Source organism: Gopherus flavomarginatus, chromosome 15 (assembly GCF_025201925.1).
Source record: "Gopherus flavomarginatus isolate rGopFla2 chromosome 15, rGopFla2.mat.asm, whole genome shotgun sequence".
Classification (NCBI taxonomy): domain Eukaryota; kingdom Metazoa; phylum Chordata; order Testudines; family Testudinidae; genus Gopherus; species Gopherus flavomarginatus.
This window is the reverse complement of record NC_066631.1, coordinates 28,800,343-28,818,320: the sequence shown is the minus strand read 5'-3', so window position 1 is coordinate 28,818,320 and position 17,978 is coordinate 28,800,343. Positions and strand designations below refer to the sequence as shown.

The 17,978-nt window shown below is 43.8% G+C and overlaps 1 protein-coding gene across 7 annotated transcripts in view; it reads right to left on the bottom strand.

Moving 5' to 3' along the window:
* RPH3A (rabphilin 3A) overlaps positions 1 to 17,978 on the bottom strand; it is a 120,945-nt gene that overhangs the window by 36,796 nt on the left and 66,171 nt on the right. For 6 of the 7 annotated variants that reach the window (XM_050923402.1, XM_050923409.1, XM_050923404.1 and 3 more), the window contains exons 4-7: positions 4,464 to 4,584; positions 3,442 to 3,528; positions 2,022 to 2,187; positions 745 to 786 (exon numbers count right to left, since the gene is read on the bottom strand). In XM_050923402.1, the coding sequence (XP_050779359.1) occupies positions 745 to 786; positions 2,022 to 2,187; positions 3,442 to 3,528; positions 4,464 to 4,584 (416 nt within the window). The remainder of the gene's footprint in view (positions 1 to 744; positions 787 to 2,021; positions 2,188 to 3,441; positions 3,529 to 4,463; positions 4,585 to 17,978) is intronic. The other variant, XM_050923408.1, reaches the window with a different exon arrangement.

Here is a 17,978-nt window from a genome sequence, read left to right as displayed (position 1 = left end):
AAATTTGGACCTGAATTTTGCAGCTGACCCATCTCTAACCATAGCTTTGGATCGAATCCTAAGAAGTTCCCGATAAAAACTCACAAGCAGCATAAGCCAACTCCCACCGAAATCAACAGAAACATTCCAGTTGGTCACCTGGCAGCAGGTTTTCAAGCCGATATTTACACAATCTCATGAACAGCATTGTTTTGCTATGGTCCCCGTGTGACTGCAAGTCCAGCCACGAATGAGTGAGTCATTTTGGGGCATGGGGGCGGTCACAAGAAGAGAGGGAAGATTAAAGAAGCTAGCAAGAGCTCTGAATTCTTGCTACAGAGGGGGTAGGCTGCCGGAAGACGTTCTTCAGAATGGAGGAGTGGAAGCACATAAGAGGAAAGTGGGAAACAGGAGGCGAGCACCTCTAAGCCAGATGCCACAGGCATCATTGCTCAGCAGGAAGGAACTGGTCATCTCTCTGGGTGGATGAGCCTTTTCCATCACATGGGAAGCATTCTCTAAAGTCATCACCCTTCCCCCCCCACACACACACACACCTGTTTATAAATTACAAAGGAAAAACTGAAGAGGAAATTAAATGTAATCAAAAGCTTTCATGCACTTACTGGCCTTGTTGATGGATTACGGAGGGGTGGGGGAGAAACCTGGCTGCTGCATGTCCCTGAGCATTAGCAGGCAGGCACATTTAGCAGACACACTAATGAGAGAGCAGCCTGGTAGAGGTTTGAAAGCCAGCACTCTTACCGTAAGAGTCCTGTTCGGCAGGGGCCCCAGCCTCAGTTTGGCCTGAGCAGCACAAACAAAGAGCAATCAATGAATGGAGCGAACACTCACACCAAGATGAAAAGAGGAGGAGATCCGCAATGAGCACTGTAGTGCTGTCCTCCTAGCCAATGCAGCTGTTAGCTTGAAGCATAAGTGCGTGTTCATCATCCTGGGACAGGGATGTATGGCTTAGATTAAGGCAAAACCAATTTCCACTCACAGGGAGTTAATATCCTACAGTACCCTCAGCATCGTGAATTTAAAGGGAAGAAGCTGAGCCAACCATTACAGAAAGCCGGGAGAAACAGGCGAGATGCAGGGCTTCTGAACATGGCCAGGATCAGAACTGGGCATGGAAGACAATGAAGCCTTGTCTTAACCACTTGAGGAATAAACTAAAGTAGGATGCCTCAGCCTCAATCTTCAATGAACAGACAATTACGGGATCCTGGAGCTCCAGGACATCCCACCAAATGGAGGTCGCCTACTGGAAGAATTTTAGCTGTGCTTCCCCATGAGATTTTACTGATCGGGATTTGAACTCAGGATTGAGGCTTCCTTCCCTGTTTCACTCCACACTGGAATTAAGCAGAGATCTTCCCAGCTGATTAGATGCATATGATTAGGTTAGTGGAAGCTTTTGGACAAGGGGGTGGACGGAGTTGCTCTCCTTTATCTCCAGACCAAAATCAAAATCCAAGGCTTACTCTAGAGAGTACCAGCCAGGCTGCTGGTTTACTGTGTGAACACGCCTGTCGTTCTAAAGGGCACTGCAGCCCACTGATCGTTTTAATTGAATCCATAAGGGGCCAAAATTGTTCTGTTGAGATTTCTTATTTCAATTGCTGCAGTACCAAGGTTTCACATTAATCCACTTTCCCTGCAATCATCTCAATGACTTTGTCTCCCTGCACAGGGCACACTTTGGTACTTACCGCAAGCGTGAGTGGGGCTTAGGTTAGAGAACCTTTAAAAAGCTACCCAGGGCCTTGGGAGATCTTCTAGATAGAAGGGGCACAAGGGCTGAGCCTTGAGGAGTAGGAGATGGGGCCACCCAGCTACCCCCAGGAAAAAAATAAAAAGGACAAACTACCAGCAATAAAACAACTGGGTATTTTATTGTCAACGTGTGTTCACATAGGGACGGATCTTCCGAACTATCACTACCAGATACTGCGCTCTATTGCCATGAGCCACCCCACCACTCCCTCCAGCTGTGTTAGAGAGACACAGAAGGACAGAAATCCACCCCCTACCTCGGCTCAGTGTGCGAGAGTGGAGTTTCGGGTCCTGAGCAGGTGGCTCCAAGGAGGCAGGTTCCCCGGGGGCTTGCCACGGCTTGTTCTTGGTGACGGGCATTGGCTGAGGCAGCACTTGCTTGGGCATGCCCTTGAAAAACCAGGCCCCCGAACGCTTCCACACCTGGGAAAAGAAGCAGAGCACAAGGAAGGTTCAGAGGGAGGTTCTCGCTCTCCTGAACATGCCAGCACTTTGTCCACAAGAGCATCCATTTATTAAACAAGGTGGGATGTGACCCACATTCAAGGGTCAAATCAGCTCTCAGCAGCTGCCCCACAGCTACACTCTGGCTGGGCAGATCAGCCTTTGAGAGCTTGTTTGATGCTTATCACCTTGTTTATTGAAATGATGAGCATGGTACCCAAAGCGATGGTGGGTGGAGCCGCCTGATAGCCAGCCTGGAATTAACTCTCCAGCCTGCTTGAACAAATGATTCTATCTTTTCGCACACAGCAGTTTTTTGACTCATTCTCCAACTCACAAGCATGCTGAGTGATTGCATAATAGGCAGGGCCATGGTGAATGGTGTATCACATACACCAGTGCAAAGTGAGTGCAGAACCTTGCCAGCCCAAAATGGCAGCACCTTACGCCCACTTGGCACTGGGGCAAATGACCTGACCAGGCGCCATGAATTGGGTTCTTGTATTCCTGACTCAGCAGACACATGGAGTACCAAGGCTCCAAACTTCACCTCTCTTTGAACAGATACCATATTAAAGAACATATACATCCACAGCGCTTGAAAGCAACCTGTAAGAAAGGGAAAGTCTCCAAATAACCTAGTCTCTCAATTTGTGAGCATAGTACAAAAGCACAGGGCAAGCCAACTGACAGGGCTGATGACCATGAAACCCTCTCCAGAACAGATGATCATTACATGCAAAAGTGGTTAATTTTCTTAGGGGGAAAACACATCTTGTTCAATCTGCTTTTCATTAAAAAAAAAATTCCCCCTATCTATACCAAGAGGGTCCAGCTAACTAGGAGCTGTTCATCTGTCAGTGGGAGTTTGTCCACGGAGTGAGGGTAGAGAATTGGGGCAGAGGGAAGAGAGAGAGAGATTTAAAAGATTGAATGGCTTGGTAAAGAAGTTGGCCCTATATCTAATTAACATAGTTCCTTCCGGGATTCTTGGGACAAGCCTACTCAGAATTAATATTGTACGAGCATGCAGCCAGTCCCTTATATAATGCTCCATGTGGCAGGATGTTTAATATCAAGAAATGTTTAGGACAACTACCGTTAAAGCTCTGACTTAAAACCGCTACCGATTCTGGAACCACTAACCGGCAGGACATCCCAGACACAGGGTTTAATAAAGCATCTCTGCAGCAGCAGAGAGGAAGTAAAACCAGCCAGGAGCATTGCACTAACCTCTCTCTGCTCGCTGCAGATCTTGCACAACCAGATGGAATGAGGGCGGCTGTTGGTTGCCTCGACGCCACACTTTGTGCAGACATTCTACCAACAAAACAAAGCACAAGTTTATGGCACAACGTAACACTAAATTGCTGCAACAGAGCATTGCCAGAAAGGCCTTGTGCAGAACAATAACTGACTCCTGCTGTAGTAAAAGATTCACAGTCATTCACCCTAAGAGTGTGTTAGGGTTTGATTTCAAAGGTACGAAAATAAATGATCAAGGAAATTCAAAAAGTTAAGACTGAGACTCTGCCAGCACTGCTCACCGGGCTGTGATAGGGCGTTAGAGTGTGTCCAAAACAGGAGGACATTTTGCACAGCATATGTTCTGCTATGTCAATGTGCAACCGAGGGACATCATTTCAGATTTAGTGATAATAATTACACTTGACATTTAATATGGCACGTGTCACATTCAAAATGGTTTAAAAATGATTTCTCACGAACTCCCACAAAGCCATGTGGAGGTAGGTTCGTTTCATTGAGGCATAAAGTTTAAGGTTGAGATTTGCAAAGCTGACCAACAGATTCAGACTAAAGCTGGGAAATATTTTCTGAAATGTCTTGATTCAAAGCGACTTTTTGTTCTGAAACTTCAATTATATTTTTTTAAAAATTAAAAACCTGAAAAAAAAAACCTCAAAACCTAAATGAAAAACTCAACACTTTGCTCTACCCAAAACAAGTGTATTTTCATTTTTTCGGCACTGCAAGTGAACAAAAAAGAAAATAAGAAAAAAGAAAAAAAATTATTCCGCCAGATCTTATTTAGACATACATCTTCCATTAAAACTAATGGGAGCGGTATATCTAAATCCCCAACTCGGCTTTCAAAAATCTCATCCTGTGCAATTGGCTCAAGGGAGTCGATGTCAGAGCCAGAGTGGAACCCAGGAGTCCCTGAATACACGATCTGAAAATTGTACCATCAGTATTATCTGCTGTTCTCAAGCTCAGTCTAGGTGAGGTCTCACCTTTTTGCAGTCCTCACACACGACACAAGCTGATCCCAGCTGTTCTCCGCACAGGATGCAGCGATTGACCCCATCGCCAGCCACATTCTTGCGCATGTCCTCCAAACGGTTCATGAGACGCCTGCACACAGAACATGACATGGTAGCACAAAGACAGACAGTGCAAGAGATAGGAGAGTGGTGTTGGCGTGCCCGGTTCTGCTGGACACCACAAATACTTATTTTAGCCCTTTAGTTCATTGTTTCTCAACTAACAGTCCAAGGACCAATGCCGGTCCAAGAGATCGCCCTGACACAGTTTATGAAAGCAGCGGTCCTGGTATCAAACGGTTGAGTAACACTGCTAGTTAACAGATATATTTCCATTAGTAATGCCCTAGCAGCCACTAACATGACAAAGACTCTTCCTTTAGATCGGGCAAAGATATGTATGACCTTCCCTCTTTGATCAGGTTTTCCCTCAGTAGCAGAGCCTCCCTCAGACTAACCCAACAAGGAGTCAATTAGGAGGGAAAAGCAGACTAGAAGGAAAGAAGCAGCATAAGGAGTTTGGGAGGAGAAGAAAGAAGAATGGGTACTGTCAAAGGTTAATGTCTCAAGATCACCCTCTTGGGGTGAGAGCAGACACCTCACTTACCTCCCATGTCATTCTCTGGGCAATCACAATCCAGTGGTCTTGTTGGAGCGTACAGCCCTCTGGCTGTACCTTTGAGAGAGTCCTCCCCATTTCAGGGGATATAAAGCTGTCCAAACAATAGGAAAATATTTCCCTGACCCCCATTCTTGTGCTAGGAAGAGGGAAGCTGTGATGCAGCTGCCCTGCCGTACACTCTCTGTGTAGCTGCTCTAAGCTGACAGGAGAAAGTTCTCTCAATGAGTTAATTAATCCATCCCCAACGAGTGGCAGCAGCTATCAGCAGGACAAGCTCTCCCACTGACATAAGTGCCAGTGTGGACAGCGATAAGTTGGCATAAGTTATGTTGCTCAAGGGGTGTCTTAGTCACATCCTTGAGCAACATAACTTATGTCAACTTAAGATGTAATGTAGCCATAGCCAGAGAGTCAGATATTTACAGGTGCTAAGCATGAGCACCAACAGCCATTCAAAACCAGGATCAGGTTACAGGGAAATGAAACGCTGGCCATCCTTTCTCTCTTTCCCAAAAATCCCAGGATCTGTAACTTTCACCATCCTGGACGGTCACCAAGGACCTGACCCAAAGCCCATTGTAGTCAATGGGAAGACATCCACGCACTTCCACAGGCTCTGAATTAGACCCCAAAGCTGGTCAAAAGGGACCTCAATGTAACAGTCACCCAAAAGGCTCTGCATTGTCAGCACTGCATAACAGACCAAGTCCCAGATGATCCAGTAACCATTCAACCCAGAGACAAGTGTTGCATCATAACTAGCCTGGCAGAACTCAATTTTTATTCTTTTTATAATTTTAATGGATAATATTGAGGTTTATTTTTAAGCATTTTTTCCTATTTTTATTGACTCGGTGCACAAAATTATGGGTTTTAAACTTTATTTGTTTAAATGTTCAGAGTTGCTGGAAATTATGGGAGTCAGACAATAAATATTTAATGATAGTCGATATCGATATTTGTAAAGTTAAAACTTTGTAACTGTTAAAATAAGTTGTGAACATCACATGTCAAAATATACAAAGTAACTATCATTAAAATCAAACTCGCATAAATTCTCAAGCAGCATTTCTTTGTTTATCTGTACATTTCAATTATTATTGATGGAAATATTTTTATCAGAGTGTGTGTGTGTGTGAGATGAATAAAAATCTAATCCTTCCAAGTCTAGTCATAACCATATTGACTCATACAGTCTAAGTGAAGATAAAAAGATCCTGTAGGTTGAATGAAGTAAAACATAATTAGGAAATGTAAAAGTAATTAACCTGAAGAAAATGTGTCACTTTCCACTATCATTTTACCTGAAAATATTGAGAAATCTACAGCTGTTAGTGTCCAATCTAATACATTATGGGAATCTCTCGAGATACTCTTAATAGGCAGCCAATTCAAAACGAAACAAAAGAAAGTGCTTCTTCACACAACGCACAGTTAACCTGTAGAACTTGTAGCCAGGGAATGTAGTGAAGACCAGAGGTACAACGGAGTTCAAAAAATAATTAGATAAGTTCATAGAGGATAGGTCCATCAATGGGAATTAGCCTAGGTGGTCAAGGACAACACCGCATTCTCTGGGCTACTCTAAACCTCCGCCAGAAGCTGGAATAGACTATAGGAGATGGATCACTCAGAACTGCCCTGTTCTGCCATTCCCACTGAAGCATCTAGCACCGGCCTTTGTAGGAAGACTGGCTACTGGGCTAGATGGCCCATTGGTCTGACACAGTGTGGCCGTTCTTAATGCACACACAGCATGACAGAGAAACGTTACAGCTAGGTGAATGCTAGACAGTATCTCCAATAAATATTGTCAGGTTTTCAAACAAGTTCCCCTCGAATGTGTTGTTCCCTCTTTTGCATTTGCTTTACGCATGTATTTTAGAAAACGAGTTTAGCAACAGGAATGTTCACCCAGACAGTAAATATTGCAGAATATCCATGGAAAGCAAGCTTCAGACTGGGAACTGAAAGTATTCACAGTGGGCCCCCAGTCTAAGAGCCAGGTTAATCCATTCAGCGAATGAGAAATACACCATGTGATTTACACTTCCAATCAAAACAACTCACATTGGAAATGCTGAGTTTTCACAAACTGCTGAGGAATCAGCTATGGCCAAGAAGTATAAAGTATTTGGCAAATAAAATTAAAGCAAAAAAAGCATCCATTTGCGGCCAATTTATCAAATAATCTCATTGTTCTGAATTATTCCCCAGCTAGCAAACATCAGTGTACGCTGCGTAGACTGTATCAGCATGCGCCCAGCGCTCAAACTGAGAGGGGTGGGGAAAATGTATATAGCAATACTCTACTCCAAATGTACCCACTCTATCTTCATTGAAACAAGAGGCAGTGATGAGGTGTGAGGGTACCAGAGACATTGTGTCGGAGGAAGCACAGTCTAACTGAGCAAAGGGCACCAGGTCAAAAGGTTGTAAGTTCTTATCCTGGCATTCCTATCCTATTGACTTGCTCTGCGATCTTGGACAATCATTTCTCTCCCTCAGTTTCCCCAGCCCAAAGAAAGTGAGGATAATACTGCTGTCCCTATCCGTCAGTGAGGCCATGAAGATTAACCTTTGTCGAGCACTTAGAATATGTAAAGTTCTAGACAAATAAATAATACTGTTTCTCAAAATGGCAATACTATTTCCTTAAATACCTGTGACTGCTAGTTAGGGTCACAGCCTGCTTGGGAACTTAGTCAAAACCCATGAGGACTTTTCTTCTAGAGTTGGTCAAGAACAGAATTTCCATTCTGTGGGAAATTCCAACATTTCAGGGAGAAAAAAATCATTCCAATTTGAAACAAAAAGCCAAAATTCTTCAATCTCCCATCAAACTAGAATTCTGAAATTGTGGATCCAGGGCCTTCAAAACATTTTGTTTGAATAGTGTTTCAATTCATTTTGTTTCCGCTTTAATATCATATTTAAAATATTATATATTATACATGGTGCATATTAGTGAAATAAATAAAAACGTTGAAATTAAATGACTTATAGAATATCAGGGTCGGAAGGGACCTCAGGAGGTCATCTAGTCCAACCTGCTGCTCAAAGCAGGGCCAATCCCCAGACAGATTTTTGCCCCAGATCCCTAAGTGGCCCCCTCAAGGATTGAACTCAAAACCCTGGGTTTAGCAAGCCAATGCTCAAATCACTGAGCTGTCCCTCCCCCCATGAAAGAACACTATGAAGCATTTTGACTTTTTCCTATTGAAAGGTTTCATCAAAATCAACATGTCCCCATAAAATGTTTCAATTCTAAACAAAACTGCATTTTTCTATGGAAAACTTCTGTCTAAAAATTTTTGAGCAGCTCTAGTTTCTGTCTGTGAAAGGGATGCAGGATGAAGACCGTGTTTTTTGGGGGATGACATGTAGTGTATTAATGCTTTCTTTACTTTTCTAAGAAAAAAAATTAAATATTTTACTTTGCTGCAATTGTTAATCTTTTGAGTAAAATGCAAAAAGCCCACCAGAGACTGCAACTGTGCAAACCCATCTGTGGACTGTGCAGGTGAAGAGACACAAGTAGCAACTTCTGAAAAACCAACAACAGAAACAGCAGTTTGCAATCTCTGGAAAGACACAACAACACAGAAGGTTTGAGTGGTAAACTGTACCACTGGTTAATTTACAAACCAGCTAGCTAAAAATAGCAGAATCTAAAATGCATTATTTATTCCATTCAAAGCGGGGGGCAGGGAAAGAGATCCTTACTTGAGAGAATTTCAGGAAAAAAAAAAATCAAACCCGCAGGGGGCTTTATACACTCCCATTGCAGCGTGACCCAAATCTGACAAAGCAGCTAAAACAGCATCCATTAAAAAAAAAAAAAAGACATCTTCCCCCATGTCTTATGACAGCTTCAGGTTTATGACTGTTACACGGACCACACTTTCAGATAATTTACAAAACTATATGATCTCTAATTTACATGTGGCAAACTCTGAAAAGACCTTACTGAGATCCACGAATTTCATCCTTTAACTGCCGGTTGTTCACAGAGTGGAACCCAAGAATACCTGCTAGACATTTTCCACGTACTGCACAGAGAATACATAAGCACTCGACAAAGGAATACGCCTTGACAGTGCAGCAAGAGATAGAAAACACATTCTATGTACCAAAACCAAGCCATTTTATTTCAGTTCATACAGTGCCTGATCCAAAGCTGGTTGAAATCAGTGGGAGTCTTTCCACTGACTTCTCTAGATTTGATTCAGGTCCAAAATGCTGAAGTCTTGTTCTATGGGTGTTTATTAAAGGGACACTATCAGGTCAAGTTTGACCCTCAATTCAGGTATCTCAAAAACCAGGAGTGAAATCTATTGAAATCAATGGCAAAATTCCCATTCACTTCAATGTTTCACCCTAGATTTTTACTATACTGTACTTGAGACTAATAGAAAAGTTTCCAGTTTTAAGGGGCAGGAGGCAATAGGGGGTTTTATATTTAAAAAATGTCTAATATACAGCACATATCTGCAATACATACAGTGGGAGTACAGCAGCTAGAGCAGGGGACCCTGAAACTGAATTTCTAGAAAATGACTATCGGCAAAACTGAAACAGATCAGTCTCTTTGCATTGTCAAAAAGCAAACCACCAACATAAGGGGTGAAAACTCATGTCAAGGGTTTTAATTCTTTCAGTTTGCATAATCTAAAACATTGTCAATAATGCAAGTAAGGTACTTTTTTCTTTTTAAGTCATTCTGATTTTTTAACCTGACAATATACTTTCTAAAAGGAATAAAATGGGTTAAAGATTAACAGTTTCTTGTCTGAGTTAGGTGGGCTGATGACTTTCTCCGGTACTTTTAAAGTTTAAACTATTTTCTAGCATAATTCTCTCTCATGCCTTCATTCCTAAAGCATGCTCCTATCTATCCCTTTCTCTGAGCCAGTGTTCAGTACACTGGAGATCATTGATCCATGATTCTTTTCTAGATGTTAACTCAGCTGTCTGACCTGGTGATGCAGAGGAATCACTCCCGATCTTACATCTATCGGTTTAACATTTCATGGGGAATACATTTAGTTGCAAACACTAAGGGTCCCATTGATTTTAATGGGCACTGGATTAGGTCCTTAATATTTAGATCAGAATGAAGATTATTCCAATGTTTCTAAAAAGAGAAAATTGGCTGTTCTCAACACACTCCTTAATTAAATTAACCACTGAATTTCTATCCTATGGTATGGGTAGCTTCTCTGTCAACTATCTGCACAGGGCACTGGAGCATATTATGCAAGTGTGGCAAGTGGATGAAGCCAACAAATCTGGGAATATCATTGTCCAGCAAGTATGGTGTTAGCGTTATATTGCCGATTATGGCAAGTATTGTATACCTTTGTTTAGAAGCCTCAGCAGAAGATAAATTTCATTTTTTAATCCAGTGGTTTATCTAGGGACAATCTATTACCTTCCCCATAGGTTGCATGCTACTGCTAACCCAGGAGTGCCTTCTGAAATTCACTCCTTATGTTTTATGTAATTGTATGTAGAGGTTTTGTTTTGTGCAACATTTTTGGCAAAATGGCTATTTTCATAGCAAAAACATCTGCAAGTACAAATTTTCATGTTTTTTTCAACGCCAAGCCAGCTATGCTACAAAATGGATCCATTTCCATTGAGCAAATCTGCATGTCCAAACAAAGCTCTTTCATGGAAAACTGAAACAAATTGCAAAAACAAAACAAAAAATCCTGTAACCTCAAGCAATTTTGAATTTGGCTCCAAACGTTTTGCAAAACCGCCGCTTATGGGCAGCATCGTCACAAAGAAATTGAGCCTATTTTATTCATAGTGCAAAAATATAACAATGTGCGTACTCGCACAGGGATTGTATGACCACTTCAAAAAACATTTACCTTATTACAGTATTGATGCTATAATCATAAATGCACCTCTTTTCTTAGAATGTAATGCTACAGCCATGAGTTTATACCCCAAAGCAGCAAAGATTTTCTTTTCACAATTACACACACACACACCCACACATCCCTGCCTTCCAAGCAAGGATGTTAAATTGAGGTCTGTGGCCCATCTCTGAGAATCATCCAGGCTAGAAGTTAAAGATCCCCTGGGAATCATCAGAAGGTTCTTATGTTCAAAACTGTGCAATAGTGAACTGTGGCTGAGTGCACAATGACTGATGATTTTGCCATGCAACAATTGCGCTATCAGCACCTAACTCCTAGTTTCTTTAAGTTCCTGGGTGTGCTTTAAGACAGAAAAGTGCTCTAGAAAATCAGATTCCATTCCATTCTCTCCCCCTTTTATTGGAGGGAAAACAATTCACAGAGCCACGGGATAGTCCCTAATACGAGCATCTGAATTTCCAGGACACTCAGAAAATTCATATCCATATCTGCTCCACAATGACTCAAGGACCCTCAAGCAATGGCACACCCCTATGCATCCCTTTGATCTCCCTCTCTTTAAACTTTCTCAGTCCCGCAGCTTTGCCTTCCTTCTGTCGGAGGTTGATTCTTCATTGTCACTGCACCTGAAACAGCCTGCCTTCCTCCTCGCTCTGCTTTCCCTCCTTAAGATGCAGTTCAGACCTCACCTCTTTCATGCTGCCAACAGCTAGGGAGCTGTCACAAGTTCCCCACACCATCACTTACCAGTCCTTCACGCTTCTCCTGATCTACTGCTTCCTCCTACTTATACACCTTCTGATTTTAACTGCTCTACTTTGCAAGAAAGGCATGCTATAATTAAATTGCAATAGATTGTATTCGACACTGGAACAAAAAGATCTGGTGCTCATCAGCCTATGTCCTCCTCCATTATGAGGTCTGTTACTTTACGGCTATCCACATACAGGATTTGCTCCAGTTTCACTAATGCACTAATTTAATTCAATGGGTACATATGTGTGTGGACACTTGTACACCGGTATAAATCTGGCTTTCATTGGTTTAGTTTGCCTCAAGTTATTTAACTGGGGCAATCAACACTCACACTTGGCCCCGGTATGCGAATTGGTTCTCATCTCTATTTTAAGTGCTAATAGAATCCTGAGAGGAAGGATGATTCAATGATTAGGATCCCTGTTCTGCCACAGACTTCCTGTGTGACCATGGCCAAGTCATCTAGCCTCTCTGTGCCTCCATTCTTCATCCCTAAAATGGGGGTGAGCAGTACCCCACCTCACAGGAGTGTTGTGAGGACACGCTCAGATACCATGATAAGTCCATACAAGTACCACAGATAAACCAGAATGAAATGTTAACAGAAAGGTGGGGTTAGCCTATCTGCTGAAGGCAGATCAGTGCAGAGCCAGCCCCATCTATAAGACTAAAGGAGGGTGCATTACACAGGCCACCTAAATTATCCTCCACTAAGCTGTGCCCAGACTCCATTTTGGAAACCAGAGACTGACAACGAAGGACAGCGAGAGAAACCAGGGATATTCAGCTCATACATATGGCATGAGGGCAAGCCGAACATAAGCTACACACACATGGTAAGTTATTGATTCAAGCTTAATTACTGGGATCAAAAGGTCCAGGTACACCTAACTGGAATAAACTCTGCTTTCTTCCAATGAAACCAAATACATAATCCATCTTTGCAGTAAGATGGATTCAGTGTAGACTCCATTTTCACTGCTGGTAACGGCTAAAAAGATTTATATTGTAACAAACCATCTTCCATTCGCAACACTTTTCAGCCGGTCTTACATTTTAGATCAATCTCATTCAGCTAAAACAATTCAATGGCAAAACATTTCAGTTTGCAAGAAGTAAATGTAACCGTATCAGTCTTACTCAACTAACGGCATTCCGCTGCTCAGTCATTGCTATGAATCAGCACCGAGGCTTCCTCGCGGCTTTTCCTCCCCTCTCCTGGAGATGTCATTTGTTTATCTTTCCAATTTTTGCTGCATGTATAAATTAACCATCCAATTAATCACTTTCTACTAAGTGTCTCTAACACAGTGGCTGGATTTTAATTACCATTATGCACATTTCCAAAGTGCCCATCATTGTGGTATCTAATGGGCTAATTTTAAAAAGCAGTGCATACATTTTATGACTATTAAAATCTGCAGTTGAACAGGCCAAGATAAGAGTAATCCAGTGCTTCTCAAACTTTTGTACTGGTGACCCCTTTCACATAGCAAGCCTCTGAGTGCAACCCCCCTAATAAATTAAAAACACTTTTTTATATATTTAACACCATTATAAAGGCTGGAGGCAAGGCAGGGCTGAGGGTGGAGGCTGACAGCTTGCGACCCCCTGAGGGGTCCCGACACTCAGTTTGAGAACCCCTGGAGTAATCAAATCACAGGCTACAGTGCATTCTATCAGAGGCACAGAGAGCATTATTTTCCTCCGTGGACAGTCCTTATGGTGGGAGGAGCAGTATCCATCCTCTAACAAATCAGGAATTGGTCACTGATGGAAGCCAGATATGGGCCTCTTGGACTGGTATAATATTTCCTGTGTTCCTAACATTTGCCCCAGGCAAAATAAGCTTATTATTTGTCTGGCTCTATAAATCTACACTGTGCTGTTCGGAAGACAAAACCAAACTCCTTCGCCAGTTAGGGATACTCTGCAAGCACCACCTCAGCGATTGTGATGGCTCTTGCTGAGCCTCAGAGTTCATCCATGTATGTCGTCACCTCTAGACCGGTGTCTAAGCCACCATAGGTGACACTGTACCATCCTACAGAGCCATAAGGAGACCTTGCAAGAGACTTGGGGAATCCACAACAGAGGTGACGTAGTCTTTCTTCAGAAGAGGGGGTATAGAACAGCATTATTCCTGCACCACCTGTTGGCCAGTCCATGCAACTGTTCTGAAGAGGCTACAGAAGAGGCTTTGGTTAACGTTTGAGTGCCTAACATGAGGTACCTGTATCTATTTAGGTACCTAATTCAATGGCTTGATTCATGGGCAGGGCCGGCTTTAGGCCAATTCACCCGATTCCTGGGAATCAGGCCCCGCGCCTTGGGAGCCTTTTTAAATTTTTTTTACTTCAACTGCGGTCTGCTCTGGGGTCGTGGCCCCACTCCCCTGACCAAAGTGCCGGCGGGAGCACGGCAAGCCCCGAGGCCCCGGCTGGAGCCCTTGGGTAGCGGGGGGCTCTGGGGGCTATTTAAAGGGCCAAGGCTCCAGCTGCCTCTGCCACCCCGTTCCTTTAAATAGCTGCCGGAGCCCCGCTGCCCCCATGCATTCCCCAGGCCTCCCGCGGCTATTTAAAAGGTCCGGGGCAGGGTAGAAGCAGGGGAGCCCCAGGCCCTTTAAATAGCCCCCAGAGCCCTGGGATAGCAGGGGGTTTGGGGGCTATTTAAAGGGCTGGGGCTTCAGCTGCATCTGCTGTACCCCCTGCCCTGCCCGCACCAGCCCCGCCCCCCCCACCTGCAGCCAGCTCTGCACCCCCTGCCCACAGCCAGCCCCTACCAAACCCCCTGCCCTGTCTCCAGCCAACCCCTGCCACACACCCCTGCGGCCCTGCCCAAAGCCAGCCAGCCCCCACACACCCTGCCCACACCCCCTGCTCTGTCTCCAGCCAACCTCTGCTGCACCCCCCCTGCCTGAAGCCAGCTAGTCCCACACTCCTCTGTCTCCAGCCCTGCCAACCCCTGCTGTACCCCCCTGCAGCCCTGCCTGAAGCCAGCCCGCCCCACACACCCCCTATCTCCAACCAGCCCCGCACCCCTTGTCCTGCCTGCAGCCTGACCCTACCTCCAGTCAGCCCCTGCCCTGCCTCGAACCAGCCCCATGTCCACTTGTGCCCTGCAGTTCCCAGGGCAGTAACCCTGCACACCTGCTTCAATGAGGGGGGCAGGGATCAGCTGGGACCCACACATGTGCACACCCCCAGGGAATGGCAGGGACCCACACATGTGAAACAGCAGTGATTAATAACAATCAACAGCATATATGATGCAATGTACATACTATATAATTTTATTATTTATATAGTTATGGAAAGTAAATAATACATGGAAGAAATGGAAGGCTTTTTTTTTTTTTTAAACACACTTTTTTCTTTTTAAGTTATCCCTGCCAGGGCCCTGCCGAAAGTGTTCGAATTGGGCCCCACACTTCCTAAAGCCAGCCCTGTTCATGGGGTCCTGGGCACCCGCACCTCCCGCTGACTGCTATTATTAGTAACATCACTACAGAGCCCAGGAACCCTAGTCATAGGCCAGAAGCCCGTTACAGTAGGTGCTGCACAAACACAGGGCAAAAAAAGACCGTCCCTGCCCCAAAGAGTTTACAGTCGAAGTGTAAGACAAGAAAGAACAGGTCAATATGGTCAGACAGGGGAGTACAAGGAAACAATGAGACAATATTGGTCAGCATGACAGGTCTCAGCACACCAGCAGCCTAACCATGGACTATATCAACCCTAGTGTCTCACTGCCCTGGTAAGAACAAAGATGCTGTAGTAACAGTCCCTATCTACCCCGCAGTGATGAATACAAAACAAATGTCTTGACAGACCAGGAGTATTTCAGCAGAAGCTTTGTGTTCAGCTGGACATCTATTGCAGAAGCAGCAACTGCGCAAGCGCACAAACACACACACACACCCCCTCTCATAGCAGTACACGAGAGCAGCACCATACCAGCAGTCCTGCAGCATGATGGCATATGCATTATCTCTTGCTTTTTTATTCAGGACAAGCTGTAACCAACAAGGGGAATAGAGGAAGAACTTTATTAAGTGCTGACTTCTCTGCAAAACAAGAATTGGCACCAGTGTATGCATGCAAAAGTTCTCTGTATTTAAATATTTATTGCAGCTCCACAAAAATGAACAACAAAGACAAGCCTAATGCATTTGAAACAGCACCAAGCAGTACGTTCAATGAAGCACACAGTATAAACTGGAAAAAAAAAACCTAAATCACAAAGGATAAATGGTTTTATGCCTTGCCTCGCAACTGCCCGGGGTTGAACACCGAAATTCTATGATCAGTCTTAAAAAACACAACACTCCGGTCACAACAGATTTGATCGGAATGAGCTTGTATAGGGATTCTGCAAAGATTTCTAAGAAACGGGAAAAAGTTAATGCAATATACAAAAAAAGGTCACCCAGCTGACTCCAGAATTAAGCCACTACTATTTCTACTGGGAACTCATGTGTATTAAAGGTTTGAATATTAAAACTAAAGTTAACGTGAAGGTCAAAAAATGAAAACGTGCTCTAATGTTTTTTTAAAAATTAAAATTAGGATTGAAAGTTTAGGAGCAATTTTCTTTATATATGCACACACCTCTAATGGCAAAATGTGATTCTACCATTTTCTCAGCTTGAGATACTGAATTAGGGCGACCAGACAGCAAATGTGAAAAATCAGGACAGGGGGTGGGGGGTAATAGGAGCCTATATAAGAAAAAAGACCCAAAAATTGGAACTGTCCCTATAAAATCGGGGCATCTGGTCACCCTATACTTAATGATCACGAACTTGGCGCAGTGAGTGTTTAACTACATAGAATATCAGTGCAATGCAATGATGCCTTTGTTAGGCTTTCAGCATTTCTATATGCCTGCAACTACTGTTTCATGTGCAGGGACATTCATTTCTGTACACACACGAGCCACACGCTGGAGGTATTCCTGCACAGCAGGTAAAAATCTCACACATTTCATCAAGCCACCTTTGATCCAAATCCACCAGGATGCTAGCTAGTTACACACATGCTGAAATCAAACTGAGGCTGGTCATGAATAGAGAAAGGAAAACAAGAGAGCTGATACATTCCCTGCAGAACTTGTGAAGGCTGAACATCACAACATGAAGAGTTAAGGTGAAAAGTCAAGCCCATCTTATGAAGAGAGCAGTTTCCTTCAAAACACAGCAATATGCTGCGCCAGATTACACAAAAACAGCCTGTCTATAGAGGACATTGGTACACCCTGCCTGAAATCTGCCAGCCATTTCAAACAGGCAAATCTCTACTGGAAACAAAGGCAGAGCTCACAAATGTTAGAGAGAGGAATTCAATATGCTCTTCTAAGGTGAGGGGTTGGAGTCACAAGGAGCTCGGAGATGAGGAGACTAAAACAAAATACAGAGCTTTTGCAACTGGAAAATTTCCTGCAACACACACACACACACACATACATTCCCCCCCACACACACACACACACACACACTCCCAACAAGAAATTGCAGAACTGGAATTAATTTGCAAAGTGGACACAATCAAATTACGCCTGAATAAGGACTGGGAGTGGATGGGGCACTACAAAAACTAATTTCCCCCTGCTGATACTCACCCCTTCTTGTCAACTGTTTGAAATGGGCCACTTTGTTTACATTGGCCTCACTAGCACTACAAAAGTGATTTCCATTCCTTCTTGTCACCTCATGGAGGTGAATGCCTGGCTGCAAAGATGGTGTCGCCAGGAGGGCTTTGGCTTCCTCGACCACGGGATGCTATTCGAGGAAGGACTGCTAGGCAGAGATGGCGTTCACCTTTCGAGAAGGGGAAAGACCCTATTTGCACACAGACTGGCTAACCTAGTGAGGAGGGCTTTAAACTAGGTTTGACGGGGACAGGTGAGCAAAGCCCAAGGTAAGTGGGGAACATGAAGACCTGGGAGATGGGTCGGAAACAAGAGGGAGCATGGGCTATAATGGCACAGAGAAAGGAGGGTCAGGGCAAAACTGGGAGGCAAGATCAAACCAGTATCTTAGATGCCTATATACAAATGCGAGAAGTATGGGTAATAAGCAGGAAGAACTGGAAGTGCTAATAAAAAAATACAACTATGACATTGTTGGCATCACTGAAACTTGGTGGGATAATACACACGACTGGAATGTTGGTGTGGATGGGTATAGTTTGCTCAGGAAGGATAGACAGGGGA